We start from the raw sequence: 17,514 nt of genomic DNA on the forward strand, positions 1-17,514 counted from the left end.
AAAAACTCCCATAAAAAAACAATGTTAAAACCATATATATAGAGAAACCAAGATGGCGGCATAGGTAAACACCAGAGATTGCTTCCTCAAACAACCACTTCAAAAATACAACTAAAAGATGGAACAGACATCATCCAGAACCACAGGAAGGCTGGCTGAGTGGAAATTCTACAGCTAGAGGGAAAGAGAAAGGCATACCGAGACTCAGAGGAGGCGCAGTGCGGAGGTGAAATGCTAAGGTACAGAGGCGCACACGGAGCGGGCTGGCGGCTGAGGGCGCGGTTGTTGTTTTCAATTGGGAGGGAGTCTCAGGCTCTGAGCTCCAGTTCTGGGCGAGTCTCTGGGGACCCGGACTCATACGGGAGAAGCGGGACTGTCTGGCATCGGTTGGAACTCGGGGGCAGCTTTCTCTCGGAGGGGCTTGTGGTGATTGCTGAGACACTGAGAAGCCGGGCCTCTGAGAGCAGCCATAACTGCTAGCCCCGCCCTGTTGATCCCGTGGGACCCTCCCCGCCCAAGCCCTGCAGGGAGGCTTTTGCTGGATAGCCTAAGGCAGAGGCTAGATTAGCACCTCTCTAGAGATCCTGGAGCCAGTGTACCCAGAGGTTAGAGTGGGATCATCCAGTTTGCAGCTCCGTGGAACCATGGGGGACACGCTCAGGGGGCAGACTCAGTGAGCACCAAAGCCCCATTGAAGCAAGTCTTGCCCCGGAGGGGTGTCTCCAGCACAGAAGATCTCCCACTGAAGACACAGCTGATTCTCACAGACAATTGGCCTGGAGGTCAATTCCTCCCACTGATACCTACAACAATCAAGGCTTAACTACAAAAAGACTGTGCACAAAGACCACAGGGGGGTGCACCAAGAGTGTCCTCCTCAGGTAATTGGGGAGGCTGAACCACTGGGCCCTAGAGGACACTTAGCACAGGAAACCACTTTATCATCACAGGGAAGCATAAAAAATGAGGAGACAAAGAAAAAGGACACAAATGACAGAAATGGAGGAAAGCAAACTACTGGATATAGAGTTCAAAACCACAGTTTTAAGGTTTTTCAAGAATTTTCTAGAAACTGCCGATAAACTTAATGAGACCTACAAGAAATCTAATGACACCCTCAAGGTTGTGATAAAGGACCAACTAGAAATTGAGCATACACTGACTGAAATAAAGAATATTATACAGACTCCCAACAGCAGACTAGAGGATTGCAAGAATCAAGTCAAAGATTTGAAATACGAAGAAGCAAAAAACACCCAACCGGAAAAGCAGAATGACAAAAGAATCCAAAAATACGAAGATAGTACAAGGAGCCTCTGGGACAGCTTCAAGCGTACCGACATCCAAATTATAGGGGTGCCAGAAGAAGAGAGAAAGCAAGATATTGAAAACCTATTTGAAGAAATAATGACAGAAAACTTCCCCTACCTGGTGAAAGAAATAGACTTGCAAGACCAGGAAGCTCAGAGAACCCCAAACAAAAGGAATCCAAAGAGGACCACACCAAGACACATCATAATTAAAATGCCAAGGGCAAAAGACAAAGAGAGAATCTTAAAAGCAGCAAGGGAAAGAAAGTCAGTTACCTACAAGGGAGTACCCATAGAACTGTCAGCTGATTTCTCAACAGAAATTTTGCAGGCCAGAAGGGAGTGGCAAGAAATATTCAAAGTGATGAATACCAAGAACCTACAACCAAGATTACTTTATCCAGCAAAGCTATCATTCAGAATTGAAGGTCAGATAAAGAGCTTCACAGATAAGGAAAACCTAAAGGAGTTCATCACCACCAAACCAGTATTACATGAAATGCTGAAAGGTATCCTTTAAGAAGAGGAAGAAGAAGAAAAAGGTAAAGATACAAATTATGAACAACAAATACACATCTATCAACAAGTGAATCTAAAAATCAAGTGAATAAATAATCTGATGAACAGAATGAACTGGTGATTATAATAGAGTCAGGGGCATAGAAAGGGGGTGGACTGACTATTCTTGGGGGGGAAAGGGGTGAGGGGGATGCGGGAAGAGACTGGACAGGAGTCGTGCACCTATGGATGAGGACAGTGGGTGGGGAGTGAGGGAGGAGAGTGGGGTGGGAACTGGGTGGAGGGGAGTTATGGGGGGGAAAAAGAGGAACAACTGTGATAATCTCAACAATAAAGATTTGATTAATCAAAAAAACCATATATATATATATATATATATGGTTTTGTGTTGTCTCTACCATTTTTGATGGACTCTGCCTCAAAGAGCAGAATTTATAGTATTTACTGAGACTTCACACATAACAAAACAGAAAATTTTATGTAAAAGTAGAAAAAAAAAGACTTAACAGTGCATTTTAAACCCCAAATGGAATGAATGAATTGTTTTAGACACCTAGAAGTATATGTATAGTCAGCCTTGCAGACTATAAGGCAATTTTGTTGTAGTTGTTTTGTTAATCCTCACTTGAGGATATTTTTCCCATTGATTTTTTTGAGAAAGTGGAAGGGAGGGAGCAGGAAAGAGAGAGGAGAGAGAGAAACATCGATGTGAGAGAGACACATCTATTAGTTGCCTTCCACACTCGCCTTGACCGGGGCCAGGGAACACACATGCAACTCAGGTACGTGCCCTTGACTGGGGATCAAACCCGTGACCTTTTGGTGTGCGGGCTGACGCTCGACCACTGTGTCACACTGGCCAGGGCGATAGGGCAATTTTTTGATGCCAGTGAATCAAAACAACATTATGGATAGAAGAAACAGTAATTTGAGTCTTTCCAAATTCCGAAGGAGTGATCTGTGTAACAGATCATAACACAATTCAACAGCCACAGTTTAAACCAAACAACAAAACAAAACAATAACGATAACATGAAGTGTTCTATCAGGCTCTATTCGAGGAGGCTGATTAAAAGCACCAGAAGGACTGATACCACAAAAACAGGCTCAATAATGACACAGGCCTGAAATGGTATAATGGTGACCTGCTAGGAAAAGTGACACGGGGCATCGGTGACTCACCCTCGGAAAAGCAAACAGAACACACGCACCGAGGGGAGAAACCGTTTAGAAGCGAGTTGCCGAAGGGCATTTTTATTTACCAAGCAAAATTGAACATTGGTGGTATGATCTACTGTCGCGGTAAATATTTATTCATAGAAAATCATTTCTAGCACAATACATTTTAGTTGGATAAAAAAAAGTTTGAAACATATTCCCCAAAATTAAAAAATGGCAAATTCCAGAAAAGCCTGGTTTGGAAGGGCAGACAGGTGGACAGAGCGCTCTCCATTCGTGAATAAACAAGAAGGAAAAGCCAGCGAGAAGGTTCAGATCGGCAAGTAGGGCAAAAAGGAAGAATAATAATTTATACCACATCCTAAGCTCATATTAAGGTTGCAAACATCCTAGAAATCATGATATAAAGTAAAAAATGTTAAAACAGCTGGGCCCTGGTCGGTTGCTCAATGGTTAGAGCATCGGCCTGCACACCGAGGGGTAGCAGATTAGATTCCCGGTCAAGGGCTGGGGTTTGCTCCCTGCCCTAGGTTGGGGCATATGCAGGAGGCAACCAGTTGATGTGTCTCTCTCACATCGATATTTCTCTCTCTCCCTCTCTCTCTCCTCTCTTTCTATTTCTCTTTCTCTCTCCCTCCCTCCCTCCACACTTTGAAAAGCAATGGGAAAAATATCCTCAGGTGAAGATTCAAACAAGCAAACAAACAAACAAACAAACGAATCAAGTCTTCAGCTTGTACAAATTTAAAATGAACAAGTATTAGAATTTGTTCTTTCCTCAAAGACCAGCAGTGGTAAGTGAAATGAGAGGGAGCCCTGGCGGCCTTTGTTGGCAGAAGAGGGAGAGGCAGCTAACAGTTGGATGAATGACGAGTCCCGGCCTCACCAGAACGGCCAGAGGCCAGGTGACAAACACAAATATAATTTCCCCAGGGAAGGAACACAAGAATGGGAGGGAGACCAGAGCACGAGGTCATGAAATTTAAAGTAAGCAAACTTAAGACCAAGGACAATTCATCCCAAATGTCAAGAGAAGTGAAGCGAAAAATGGAAGAAAACAATGTACTTGAAAACCATGGTATAAAAAAAGCAGATGCGGATGTCCTGTGCCCTGTCTGTGCCCATGTGGCTTCCTCCCTCAGCTCTTTCCCCGAGGGGCCTTCCCCTCGCACCCCTGTGTCCCAGCATCTCTTCTCCCCCCACCTGATGTACTCTTTACATTCCCCTACATCGCTTACACGCTATTATATTTTATCTCTCCCCTTTACTTATGGCTTTCTCCTCTAACTAGAATGCAGGCCCATGAGAGTGAGGATTTCTGTCTGCTTCCCCAGCACCTGGAATGGGGCTGGCACACTGCACAGTCAATAGTATGTATGGTATGAATGAAGGGGTGTGCCGGGGCCTTTGGGAAAGGAAGCCTGCGCCTTCAGCCAGCTCTCCCTCTCTGCAGTGGTGCACGGACGGCAGCCCGGGGAGGCAGCAATCTCTTGCCAGGACGATGGAAGCCAACACCAGGCTATACTGACACCAGGGAGAGCCGAGTGGAAAAAGGAAAGAGTCCAAGACCCCAAAGATTCAAACCCTAAAGCCCTGCTTATCTCCAAGTTATCTGAGTCAATACATGCCCTGTGGTTTGAAGCCACTGTGAATTGGATTTTCTTTTATTTCCAACTGAAAGCATTCCCACTATTAATCTAAGTTTTAGAAATTTATAAAAATGGCTTTAGGAAACCACAGGTTAAAGGGAGAGTGTGTATGAAAAGACAAAAACTAGAGAGAGATTAGAGAAATGAAAGCATTACTTGGTATAAGTAGATAGAAATCGGTACGACTGCCATAGTTCATATGTGCATTCTTATAAAATCTAGCCCAAGGGTCTATTTATGCAATACAGAAGGAAGGGCCTTAGCACCTCAACAGATAACAAAAGGCTTAAAGTGGGTGTGGCTCACATGGTAACAGAAAATCTTTATTTGGAGGGGAAATAGAATCACAATTCTTTTTGGTGTATTTTTTTGTTTTTTATTAATCCTCATGGGAGCATATTTTTCCCATTAATTTTAGAGAAAGTGGAAGGATCGGGGAGAGACAGAGAGAAACATTGGTGTGAGTGAGACACACTGATTGGTTGCCTCCCATGTGTGCCCCGGATGGAGCCTGCAACCGAGGTACATGCCCTTGACTGGAATCAAACCCGTGACCCTTCAGTCTGCGGGCCGATGCTCTAACCACTGAGAAAACTGGCTAGGGCTCACAATCTACTAAAGGATATACCCATATTCATAAAAATGATATATTCACCTCCAGTGCTTTTCAATCCTTAATGTGCATACAAAGCAAGTGGAGCACTTGTTAATAACACAGAGCTGTGGGGAGTGGCTTAATGGCCCATTTCTCCAGGAATGTCCCCAGATTTGTGTTGGGCAGTACACTCCTCCCCACCCAACCTCCGAGCTTTGGGAACAGACCTAGCTGATGCCAACCAGCAGCCTCTGGTCCAGTGATGAGTTCAAGATCAGCACAGGACCCAATCTGAGCCAATGAGATGCAAATAGGCTTTTGTACTAGGGCTCCTAGAAGGAGGCATACCACCACTCTTTTCCTGTTGGACTTGGTGTGATTAAAGGTCTAAAGCCACCTCCCTGATCCTGCAACCGCTGAGGAAGCACCAGTCTGAGAAAGGATCAAGACGGAAGAGACAAATCAAACAGGGTCAGTTTTCTGATTAACCAGCATTGCCCTCGATCTTACTTTGCTCTGGGCACCAATAAATTCTCTAGTTACAGAGGCCAATTTGATGGGTTTCTACCACTTATCAGTGGAAGAATCCTAGCCAATATTCAAGTTTGGTGTGGAAAAATTCCAAAATTTAGGCAACATAAGAACATTAAAAATCATGTATGAGGCTCCTAATAGCACCCAGAGGCAACCACTGACCATCTCTCGTGTTACAGGGCAGGTTCCCTGGGTGGCAGCCTCACACAGAGATCTGCATACTGAGGTCTATTAGGGTGAGCTCATGGCACCCTCCACACGAGATGGGCCTGGGTGAGCACCACAGCGTCCATTACATCTGCACGTCTTCTTTTCGTCCATTTAATTTACATGTTTTCTCTTTCTTTGAAAATTTAGGTCGTATTTAAGTGCTGTTCTACATATTGGTATGTTTTACTGGCTAATATTACACTATGAGCATTTTCATCATTAAATATTCTTTAAATGAATCACAAACACAGTTTTAGATTCCTTCATGTAGGTACCACAATATATTTAAGCACTCTCTTACTATTGGATAAGCGTATAAGAGTATTTCCAATATTCTTTCATTTTCATACATAAATTTTTGTTTACATCTCAGCTACAAGTTTTGTAGGACATATTTCTGGGAGTGGAATTAAGGAGTAAAAGGATATGAACCACTTTAGCATTCTGGCCAAACTGCCCTTTGAAATTTCATGTTAATTTACATTCTGATTAGTGCTATATTTGTCTCATTAAGAATTAAATGTTTCTAAATTTTATTTTTTACCAATTGACCAAAATGATCTCATTTTTGCTTTGGTTTCTTCTCCCTAATTACAGATAAGTTCAAAGATTTTAAAACACCTATTGATTTTACTTTTTGTTTTTCTTCATATGCAAATAGTCTGGTCTTTGTTGTTGTTAGTTTTCCTATTCAGCTATTAAATTCTCTTCTTATTGATTTATTAAAGCTCTTTATATATTAAATATACCAACACTGTGTATGGCATATCCGTTTAAAATATCCTTCTATTAGTCAGTTGCATTTTAATTAAATTAGGGCGGTTCAAAAAACATTATATACTAAAAAAAAAAAATCTTAATTTTTTTCTTCCATGCTCTAAAAAGAACTTTCCCATCATGTAACATGATAAAGATCCATCTTCACTCACACTCCTTATCTAGCACTCAACCTTCTTCCTCAGGAAAGCTTCCCCTGACTGGGCTGAACCTCCCAATGATACATACGTACAGAACCATGTACCCATTGCTGGCACACCCATCACAGCTGCAGGTTTACCTTTATGCGAGTGTTTATGGGCTTTGAAAGGATCAGGGACATGTCTGTACGTTGTTCACTGTTGTATTCTCAGAATTTGGCACAGAACCTAGTACCTGATTTATTATCTAATTTTGTATGATTTTAATATTTACATTTAATTCTTCAGTCACCTGGGAATCTATTTTCCTGTGGACTATGAAGAACATTTTAATCTTTATTTTGTACCACCATTTATAGAACTAACATTCCTTTTCCCACTGTTTTGACAAAAATGTTGTCATATACCTATGTCTAGACGTGCCTTTACTAAGACTCTCTCTCTCTCTCTCTCTCTCTCTCTCTCTAAATTCTTACTATATTGTGGCCTATGGTGGAACTTTCTTGTGTTACATTGTTCTACCCATAGAATCTACCAACATGGCATCACTTTGATTATTGTAGTAGAGTTACCTATTTTTTAATATCTGACTGGATATGTAACTTCTTGATATGACTCTGTCCCAAAATGTAGTAGTTAAAATCACTTAATCAAGCCCTCTGCTGCCAATCAGACAATTTTAAAAATAAATCATTAAACTGAAATGGTAGGGAGCTCCTTATTCCATTCTCTTTTTTTAACTTAATGGATATTCTTTTGGCCAAAGGTGCATGCCCTTACTTGAGCAATCCCGCCCGGTGGAAGACGTAGAGATCCTGCTCCAGGGTGCAGTTGTTGAAGGGGACAACCTTCACAAAGTTCTGGATGAGGACAAACTCAGGGGTGAGATGCGGCAGAGAGATGAGGCAGAAGTTCTTGTCCTAACATGTTGGGAGCAGGACACAAGGAAAGACGATCAGAAATCATTTATCACCACACTGAACAAAATTCCTGCTGTAAAACACTAAAGAAAACAGGAGTAAAATGTATGAAGGGGAGGGCATGCAAATTAAACTTTCCTATAATTTGGAAAGTAATCATAAAAAACTCAGCAGGATAAGCAACCACCAGCGCCTGACTGAACCCTGGATGAATGAATACTATGAACACTGGAACCCATTCGGCCTGGCTCCTTGTGGAAGTAGATTGTTAGGACATTTGCCCTTTCAGACTCATTTGCTGCCGGGAGTGAACGAGGGAGTGTGGTGTCACAGCAAAGGCCCGGGGCTTACTAGATGGTATTGTACCAGCCTGGTCCCCTCCTCTGTGAGAAGACATTTCTCTTCTGAAATCCTGTGATTATACATGAAAAGATGTCTGTGTATGTTATCATGACATGATCCCCTTTGGGTGAACAGATCTAAGGACATGTTTAACCTGGGCAGTGGGCTTAGTTAGTTGACACAGAAGGGTCCACATATCCTGACAACTGCCACTCACCTTCTAGATCTGCACAGTCCAACATGGTAGCCAGTAGCCACATCTGATCACTGAGCATTTTAAATGTGGCTACTGAGACCCGGGAACTGAATTTTTAATTGAATTGAATTTTAATTTAAAAACTGATACTGAATTCAGTTATTGGAAACGTTTTATGTATGTTTGCAACAACTTGGTAATCCGAATCTACTTATTCAACTGTAAATTTTATAAAATCTAAATGCAGATCAAGTGTTTCTGATGAAAAATTACTACATGTATTGAATGGGCTATAAGTGTAAAATATACATTGAATTTCAAAAATGGAGAAAAAGAGTGTAAAGTATCTCATTCATAGCTTTCCATACTGATTACATGCTGAAATGATTAGATTTTGGATATATGGAGTTAAATAAAATACATTGTTAAAGCTGAGTTCACCTGTATCTTTTTATATTTTTTAATGTGTCTGCTGGAACATTTATGCAGCTCGAATTTGCTGTCCCCAACCACTGATCACCCACTCCGGTGCCCTGCATATCCATTTAACCCTCGGCCAGCTGCCTCTAGGAATAGCCTGCTCTTCCCAGAGCTAATTTGTCCCTTTGGGATCTTGCCTCCTCCTGAACTCTGTGAAGGTATTACTTATGTTAATCCAAAACCCTGGGGACATTTGTGCAACCCAAAGGAGTGAACCATTGTTTGACCTAATCTTCCTTTTTTCTAGCAAAATAACACAGCTCCTTTTGGGGACATTAGAGTCAAGTTGTTAAATTCGAGGAACTGCAAATAAGCATTGGGTGCCAAGTCTCAGTGGGCTTCCTCCAAGAGGAGGAGACGATAATGAGTTGCTGTGACTTGGACCTGAAGGACTCAGAAGGAAGTAATGAAGGTGTCTTATTTCTGTCTCCCCAACTCCTGAAATAAGATAGAATGAAAAAGTAAACATGCCTTGCCCTGGCCAGGTGGCTCGGCTGATTGGAGCATCATCCCATGCACCCAAAGGCTGAGGGTTCGATTCCCAGTCAGGGCACATACCTAGGTTTCAGGTTTGATCCCTGGTCAGGGTGCATAAGGGAGGCAACCAACTGATGTTTCTCTTACATCAATATCTCTCTCTCTCTCTCTCTCTCTCTCTACAAACATATCCTCAGGTAGAGGATTAAAAAAACCAAAAAGTAAATATTTCTTTTACCTTTTTTAATCCATCATTGTTTTTGTGATACGAAAATATCTGCCTTTACATGGACTTCAAAATAGGAATGAATTAAGTTTAGTGAAATTACTTTGGGGCACCTGGCTGGTGTGGCTCAATGGTTGAGCACTGACTCATGAACCAAGAGGCCACTAGTTCGATTCCCAGTTAGGGCATATGCCCAGGTTGTGGGCTGGATCCCCAGTAGGAGTTGTGCAGGAGGCAGCCGATCAATTGATGACACTCTTCACCACTAATGTTTCTATCTCTCCCTCTCCCTTCCTCTCTCTTTAAAACTCAATAAAAACAAAGAAAAAAATTATTTTGGGGCATCTCTGAAGCAAACCAACTTTGTAAATCCTATTTTAGGATAATCTACATTGCTTTATAAGCTTTGAAATGCCTTAAAATTAATTTAAAAAATATGATGGAGAACATTATTGCAGGCTTCATTATATTAACAAAATGAGGATATATAATCCATGATCACAAAGCTTTCAGGCAACATAATCCAACTGTATTTGTTTTTTGCTTCACTATAAAGAATACCAAGGAAAAAATGAAGCAGTAGATACTCTGCTTGTAATTGGCCAACTGAAGAAGTACAGTTATTAACTTACAAGCCAGTGTGGAAAAAGTCTTTATAAAAACCCATGTGTCCCTCAGTTATCACCTTCCCCACTTTCTTTCTCCAATAAAGTGATAAAACGTTGGTTAGAACCTCCATCCCTGACAACAATGAAGCAAAAACGGAGAAAGAGGCCGGACACCCTGAGGTGCAGCATCTTGTTTGCTCTTGGATGTGTGTCTGGGGGAGCCCCTCCTACACACCAGGCACCCAGTCAGGCAGGACCAAGCCAGAAATGAACCATAAGTACCCACTTTCCTAGCCGCAGAAAAGCAATATAATTGTCTCAGAATTCCTTGAGCTAATGTAAGCTATAAAGTAATACAATAGTCTAATCACTTCGGTGTAATTTCTGACATTTGCATGTACGTACCAGCATTCTATTGATGATTTGATTATTTAAAAAAACAAAACACTGGTCATGCTATCTCTAAAAGAAATTGTGCACTGGAAGGAAAATTATTAAAACAGCATGACAGAAAAATTATCAAAAAATGACAATCTTTTCTATTTTTAAAAGTTCATGTTATCTCAGTTAACCTTATTAGCAGAACACAGAAGCAGCTGAAACCTCTACATTCAGAGCATTTTAAATATTTGGACAAGAATATGGCATTTCACTTTTCTAGCTTACAAAGCCCATTATGGTACTCAACATTCAGCATGTACTTACAGGAAAGAGGCTGAAAACAAATTCCATAAAGTCCAATGACCTGCAAACAAAACAGCAGCGTGGTCACTGGCCGGCAAGCAAACGCAGCCTCGGTGTACATTTAAAGAGACGGAGGCTCTCTCCCCCTCAGGCCGCGATTAGCCAACCACCAGTCAGAATCTGTGTCTAGCTGAACATTAAGCAGTTGCAGAAGCTGTAAGCTTCATACGTCAGTAATAAAGTACTTTTCTAGAACTGAAGGTATAGTATAGCCATTAATCATCTCTGTACATTCAAAAAGCAAGCGAGTCATTCTTGGACGTGATCCCTTCCTGCCTGTGCGGAAGAGCTGGGGGGAGATGTGGGCATATGATAAGCTATTCTGATCTTTTCCTCTTTTACATGCAAAAGATTTTCTGACCAGCTGCAGGTGACATATATCCACAGGCAAACCATCATAGGGTCATCAGATTTCTGTTTGAAAATTCAAAAATCACATCCAAGCACAACCATATATGAATGCACAGGGGGAAATAAACATATGCAACAAATCTAGGAGGGTTTATGGGCTTTTTAGATGCTACAGTATAATTAAAATAAAAGGATTTCCCTTTTCAACCTTCCAGATGACCAAAGAAACTGAAAACTTAAGAGGAAAAAAGTGTAAGTAAAAGATAGTTCTAAGTGAGGCTAGGAGACTGGGAATGTGTTAAAATACAATCTTTCAAAAGGAAATGCCCAGCAGTGCTCTTGGTCACCGAAAAGATATTCCAGAACCTTCGTATCAGAATGGACCAGTCTGTTCCTCTTCGAGATGGTTCTGTGGACCAAACGGTGCAGTAGGTTGGCACCCTACAGATGTGGAATCTAGGCATGGAGGGCAGGAGCCCACATCCCGACTACAGGGGGCAGCAGGCACAGGACATGCGGGTGCTCTGGAGGGGCAGGGAGTGGGTGACTGAGTCGCCTTTGTGGCACCATGACTCCTTCTTCCCACAGCTGCCCTAGATTGTTGTTCCGCATCCCACTAACCCCCCTCTCAGACTACCACTGGGTGAGGCTCCAGTCCCAGGTTCCAGAGAGAGCTTGAGGCAAGGGACTCAGCCGCTCAGCCCAGCCCAGACCACCAGCTCAGGAATGAGCACACAGCCCGATGGGGCCAAAGGGGCTTTAGCTGGAGAGCTAGGCCCAGACCAGACTCCTGCTCACGAGCTTTTGGTGCAGAGCCCTAGCCCACCGTCCACTTTTTTAGCCCCCGATGGAGCCACTGCTCTGAGAATGGGGCCAGCAGCAGGGAACCAGAGCTGGGAGGTGGACTCAGTCCTGCCACTGCACTTACCCTTCATCATGTGAGGTCATTATTCCGTATTTTCAAAGCTAGTTTGAGTTGGAGTTTCTGTTGCTTGCAACCAAAAAAACTCCAGTCAAGCAGAAACCTAAATCCCAAGTTTCCCCCAAATAAAAACTTTAGAGGATGGGGAGCAGCACAAGATTACATAAATGATCATTTTCCAGATCCCCAACTGCTACATAGGCGAGCCAGACCCCGGGCAACCTAGCGCTGAGGGCCTTACCCACATTTTATGGACTGGAATCTCTGGGAATGGGGCCAAGGAATCTGTGCTTTTGAAAGAGTTTACCAGGAGATTAGGATTAGGTGTGGCCAGGTTTGGAAACCATTGGCTCTGCAAGATTCAAATGTCAGCCCACCAACACGCTAGGAGCGCCTTACCATAACAGACAACCTGTGGCTCAGTACTTGCCTTGCTTCATACTTCTCATCAATGCAAAACAGCTGGATACAGAAAGCGGAAGGGGCTCCCTTGTAGACAGGGCGGAAGTGGGTGGTGTCCCCAGGCAGTGAGGATGCCACGCTCACACGACGGAAGGAGTAACTCTCAGCATCTTCAGGACATGACCCTCCCATCTGAAACACATCCCAAGCCAGGCCTCGTGTCAAGGAGATGTTCTTAATAAGACATTAAAAAAACATTAAAAATGTATAAAAGGACTGAGACAGGTTTTCACACGAAGGTCAGAAAAACAAAGGGTTTCAGTTGGCCTTTGATACAGGAGGCACATTTTAACTACATCCCTGGGTAGAGGTTAGAGCATGGTCGTACTCTATACATGTTAATTCCATACACAAAACACCTCTGTCCTCAAAAAAGGAAGTGTTTTCATTGTGATTTTGTGCTACAAGAATTTGTGGATCTTGGGACTATTCAGGTGGCTTGATGGTAAGGTGGAGCCTGGGAGGTCCAACTGCCCATAGGCACCTGGAAGCTTAGCTCTGAGTCCTTCTGGTCTCATTTTAGGGCAGTGATGGCGAACCTTTTGAGCTCGGTGTGTCAGCATTTTGAAAAACCCTAACTTAACTCTGGTGCCGTGTCACATATAGAAATGTTTTGATATATGCAACCAAAGTAAAACAAAGACATATTTTTGATATTTATTTTATATATTTAAATGCCATTTAACAAAGAAAAATCAACCAAAAAAATGAGTTTGCGTGTTACCTCTGACACACGTGTCATAGGTTTGCCATCACTGTTTTAGGGGATCTAAGAAGGCATGACAACTCAGTTAGTGGGAAAGGATTCCTTCTGAGATCCTTCTCGTAGTTCTTTTAAGTCAAAGTAATACATGCATATAGTAAAAATTAAAATAATGCTTATGCTAAAGACATAATCAGGAGTCCCCTGTCTCCCCAAGTGCCTCTCCCCTTGGCTAGCATTTCCAAATTTCTCATTTCTTTTGGTATTTACCTCTATATTTCTGAATATGTGCTCACACTGTTATTTCTCAATGTGTCAGTTTTTGAAGTTCCCTTTTTGATATTAGTGTGATGGGTAGATGTAAACCTCTTACACTACCTGCTTCCCTTTATCCTAACCCTCCCCCCATAATTATAGCATAATTCGTGGTTAAAGCAGTTAGTATTTACATTCTAATGAATATGTAGGTATCACTGTTACTGAGTGAGGAATGTAATATGACTGTGCTCTCCTCTGTGTACTTTGATTTGATCCTCTTGGTTTCCTAATGTTTTTCACAGGCTTTGTCAGATTTGCCACGTGTTTGTCAATATTTTCCAAAACAACCCAGCGTTTGGGATCACCTAAGGCTTCATTTCTTCTCTCCTCCTCCTCTGACCTCGCCTTGCTCACCTGCCTGCTGAACCACCTGCTTTCTTGTTTATAGCTCCTGCTCCAGGTACAGGTCTTTTTGTTGTCTTCTTTGTCATGGTTTACGCCCATTATCACTGCAGCACTTTTCTAGCTTCCTAAATGCAACGGTTCTTGGTAGGTAGGAAAACTCAACAACTGACTGGGTGCTTTGTGGGGTGACCAAGCACAAACCTGGCACTTTATTGGGTGACCTTCAGGAACATTACCAGGAGGCCTTTTCTTTGGGCCTGTCAGGTTTCGAGGGGAATTAAATTCTCCAATCGCCTGCATGAAGGACTTGGTAGGCAGAACAGTGGTCCCCAAAGATGTGCATGGCCTAATCCCCAGAACCTGTGGAGTCATGCGGCCCGTCAGCCGCGAGTTTGACATGCTTGCTTTACAGGGTAAAAGACACTTTGTACATGTCATTAAGTTAAGGACTTTGATACAAAGAGATTATCTTGGATGATCTGGGTGGGCCCAAATCATAAGAGTCCTTGTAAGAGAAAGTCATGAGGGTCAGAGTAGATGCCATGCTACCAGCTTTGAAGATGGAGGAGGGCTACATGCCAAGGAACGCAAGTGGGTGTTAGAAGTTGGTAAGGGATGACTTCTCCCCTCCAGCCTCCAGGAGGAATAGGGCCCTGTTTGCACCTGGATCGTAGCACAGGAAGACCTGTTTGGGGTGTCTTACAGCCAAAACTGCAAGATAACACATTTATGTTGTGCGTTAAGCCACTAAGTTTGTGGTAATTTGTTGCCGTAGCAATAAAACACTAATACAAAGACCTGACAGTTGGGGAAGACAGCAGGAGGATTCAGGGGTTCCTCCATTGGAAATGGAAAAATCCCACTTATTCTTCTATTCTCTGTGTTTCCCGATTCCACAGGCTGAACCTGAATTTGGAGCCGCTTCTGTGCAGTCTCTCCAGAGAGAAGTCATCTGGCCGTTTCACTTGGGGGCTAGATGACAAGTTAGGTGCTGTCTGCAAGGTGCCTATGTCCCCGACACACTATAACTGACCCAGGCCAGTCCTGGCCCCACCTTCCACAGCAGACTAAGCCAGTGTGAATGCCACTGCTGATTTTCCTCATGCCAAACATTTTCAAGTGCTCATCTTCCAACACCTCTCCCAGTCTCACAGTCTTTGTAAATGTGGGCCCTTCTTATTCCTTTACTGTTATTTCAGTGGTTGTGTGTGTGTGTGTGTGTGTGTGTGTGTGTAGAGGCAATAAACATGGGAGATCAATCCACCTTGTTGGCCAGATGCCCTCCGGATTCCAGAACTTCTGAGGCAGTGGGGACCATCCTGTGCCCCACCACACCCTTGTTTGGGTTCCTAAAGGAATGGCTACCCTCTTAGAAATATCGAAGAGAAAACTGCTCCCGGGTGCGGCATGCCTGACTCTCTCCTCCCCAAGGCATGGGGAGCGAGTGCCCTACAGTGGGTCTCCCCAGAAGCAAACTCTGACCTAGGTTTATTTGGGGAGTGAAGCCAGGAGATCCTGGGAGGGGAGTGAGAAAGTGAGGCAAGGAAGGGAAAGGACAGCAATGCAGAGTGTTTAATGAGTGGGTTACCTACTCAAGATCCCAGACTGGCAACCAACTGATCTTTCTCTCTCTCGCACTCTCGCTCTTGCTCTCTCTCTCTCTCCCCTAGGATGAGGATAAAAACAACAACACACAAAACACAGCAATAACCTGGCCTCTCCTAGGGACAGCAACTGGCAGAAGATGCTACCACCCTTGGCCTGAATCCGTCACAGGAAGCAGCAGTTACAGGAACCTGGGATGCAGATGAATGACCTATACATGTAAGTGTGTATGGGAGCACATGTTTGTACATCTGATATGGAGAATTGCAGAACATTCTTACAAATGCTTTGCCCCTACAAAATGTTTTCTCTGTAGACAATGGAAAAAAAGAGAAAATTGCTAATTACTGAAATTGTTGCAAATAATTGATGTAGAAAGTGTAATTTCTCGGTCTGAGCTGTGCAAGAGATAGAGAATAGAAGATTAATCACAGTAAAGTAAAAGTCAGTCGAGGGAAGTGTTGTGGAGTAGACCCTAAAGGAGGTGGCAGGTAGAAAGCTGTAGAGAGAGGCAGGGAGCCTGGAGGAGAAAAGGTCAGGGACTCAGGAGGCGAGGAGTGAACCACGTGGAGCCACCCAGACAGCACACAAAGCCCTGCGCGAGCCCTACCTCCATCGCACTTCCGAGTCTTGTTGTAAGTTCCTCCACTGAGGCTTCTTCCGCAATTTTCCCCTGCAAATGACAATGGCAAAACATGGGGATTCATCAACGGCCCAGTGGCTCAGAGCCCGAGCTCTGAAGCAAACCGCCTGGTTCAGATCCACTGCTTGCTGGCTGTGTGGCAGTGAGAATGTTTCGGGGCCTCAGTTTCCTCATCTGGAAAAGGGGGCTAAGAGCAGCACCTACCGCATAAGGTTGTTATGAGAATAAAATAAGGATAAATAGGTAAGATAGATGAGAGAGAGATAAGACAGATGTTTAGCACAATGCTGGCAATTCCTAGTTCTCTGTAGATGCTAGTAATAATAACTAACATAAAATACTTTTCTTCTTTATACTGTTAAACTAAAGGCTGCCCTAGGTTTTTAAAACTGTTTTTATAACCGACATGTAATAAACTGCATATATTTGAAGTGTACCTTTTGAAAAGTTTTGACCTATGCATGCACCCATAAAAAAAATCACCATAAAAATAATGAGCATGCACATCACAACTAAAAGCTTCTGTGTTTCTACGTGCCCCTCAGCCCCACCCCATGCCATTCTGCAACCCAGGCAAACAATGACCTGTTTTTTGTCATTATAGATTACTAAAGGCCCGGTGCATGAAAATTAGTGCAAGAGTAGGCCTGCCATCCCCCAGCTGCCGGCACAGGCTTCCCTCCGGCACCTGGGACCGGGGCTTCCATCCCTCTGGCTGCCCGCAGGCACCTGGGACCCGGGCCGCCGGCAGGCAGCCGGGACCTGGGCTTCCCCCCATTGGGTTGGCCACAGGCACCCGAGACTGCAGGTGGCTTCTCCTGGGCCAGGCCCCAGCTTTGTCAGGAAGGACGTCAGGAATGACGTCCAGAAAACATCCAGTCTATCCAGTCTAATTAGCATATTACCCTTTTATTAGTATAGATATTCAGAGTCTATGGATCTTTTGTTCTGTTCCATTAATCTATGTGTTGACCTTGACACCATTACTACACGGTCTTAATTCCAAGAACTTAATTGAAAGTCTTGAAATCAGAAGCATTAGTCCTACAACATTATTCTTTTTCCAGAACAACATTGTGTTGGCTACTCTAGATCCTTTCCACTTCTATGTGAATTTTGGAATCAATTTTTCAATTTATATAAAAATTCCTCCTGGAATCTTGACTGGGACTGCATTAACCAATTTGGGAAGAATTGGCATTTTGGCAATACTGAGTGTCCAACCATTAACATGGGATATCAGGATATCTCTTCAACTA

General features: G+C 43.3%; 1 protein-coding gene across 4 annotated transcripts in view; it reads right to left on the reverse strand.

Annotated features, from left to right (window-relative positions):
- The window catches only part of CFAP61 (cilia and flagella associated protein 61), a 244,904-nt gene that overhangs the window by 160,400 nt on the left and 66,990 nt on the right, over positions 1 to 17,514 (reverse strand). For all 4 annotated transcript variants that reach the window (XM_070419827.1, XM_070419826.1, XM_070419830.1 and 1 more), the window contains 4 exons: positions 16,223 to 16,285; positions 12,610 to 12,773; positions 10,868 to 10,907; positions 7,694 to 7,833 (listed from right to left, as the gene is read on the reverse strand). In XM_070419827.1, the coding sequence (XP_070275928.1) occupies positions 7,694 to 7,833; positions 10,868 to 10,907; positions 12,610 to 12,773; positions 16,223 to 16,285 (407 nt within the window). The remainder of the gene's footprint in view (positions 1 to 7,693; positions 7,834 to 10,867; positions 10,908 to 12,609; positions 12,774 to 16,222; positions 16,286 to 17,514) is intronic.

The sequence above is a fragment of the Myotis yumanensis genome, unplaced genomic scaffold (assembly GCF_028538775.1).
Source record: "Myotis yumanensis isolate MYYU_CA2020_CCGP unplaced genomic scaffold, mMyoYum1.0.hap1 SCAF_7, whole genome shotgun sequence".
NCBI classification, from domain to species: Eukaryota; Metazoa; Chordata; class Mammalia; order Chiroptera; family Vespertilionidae; genus Myotis; species Myotis yumanensis.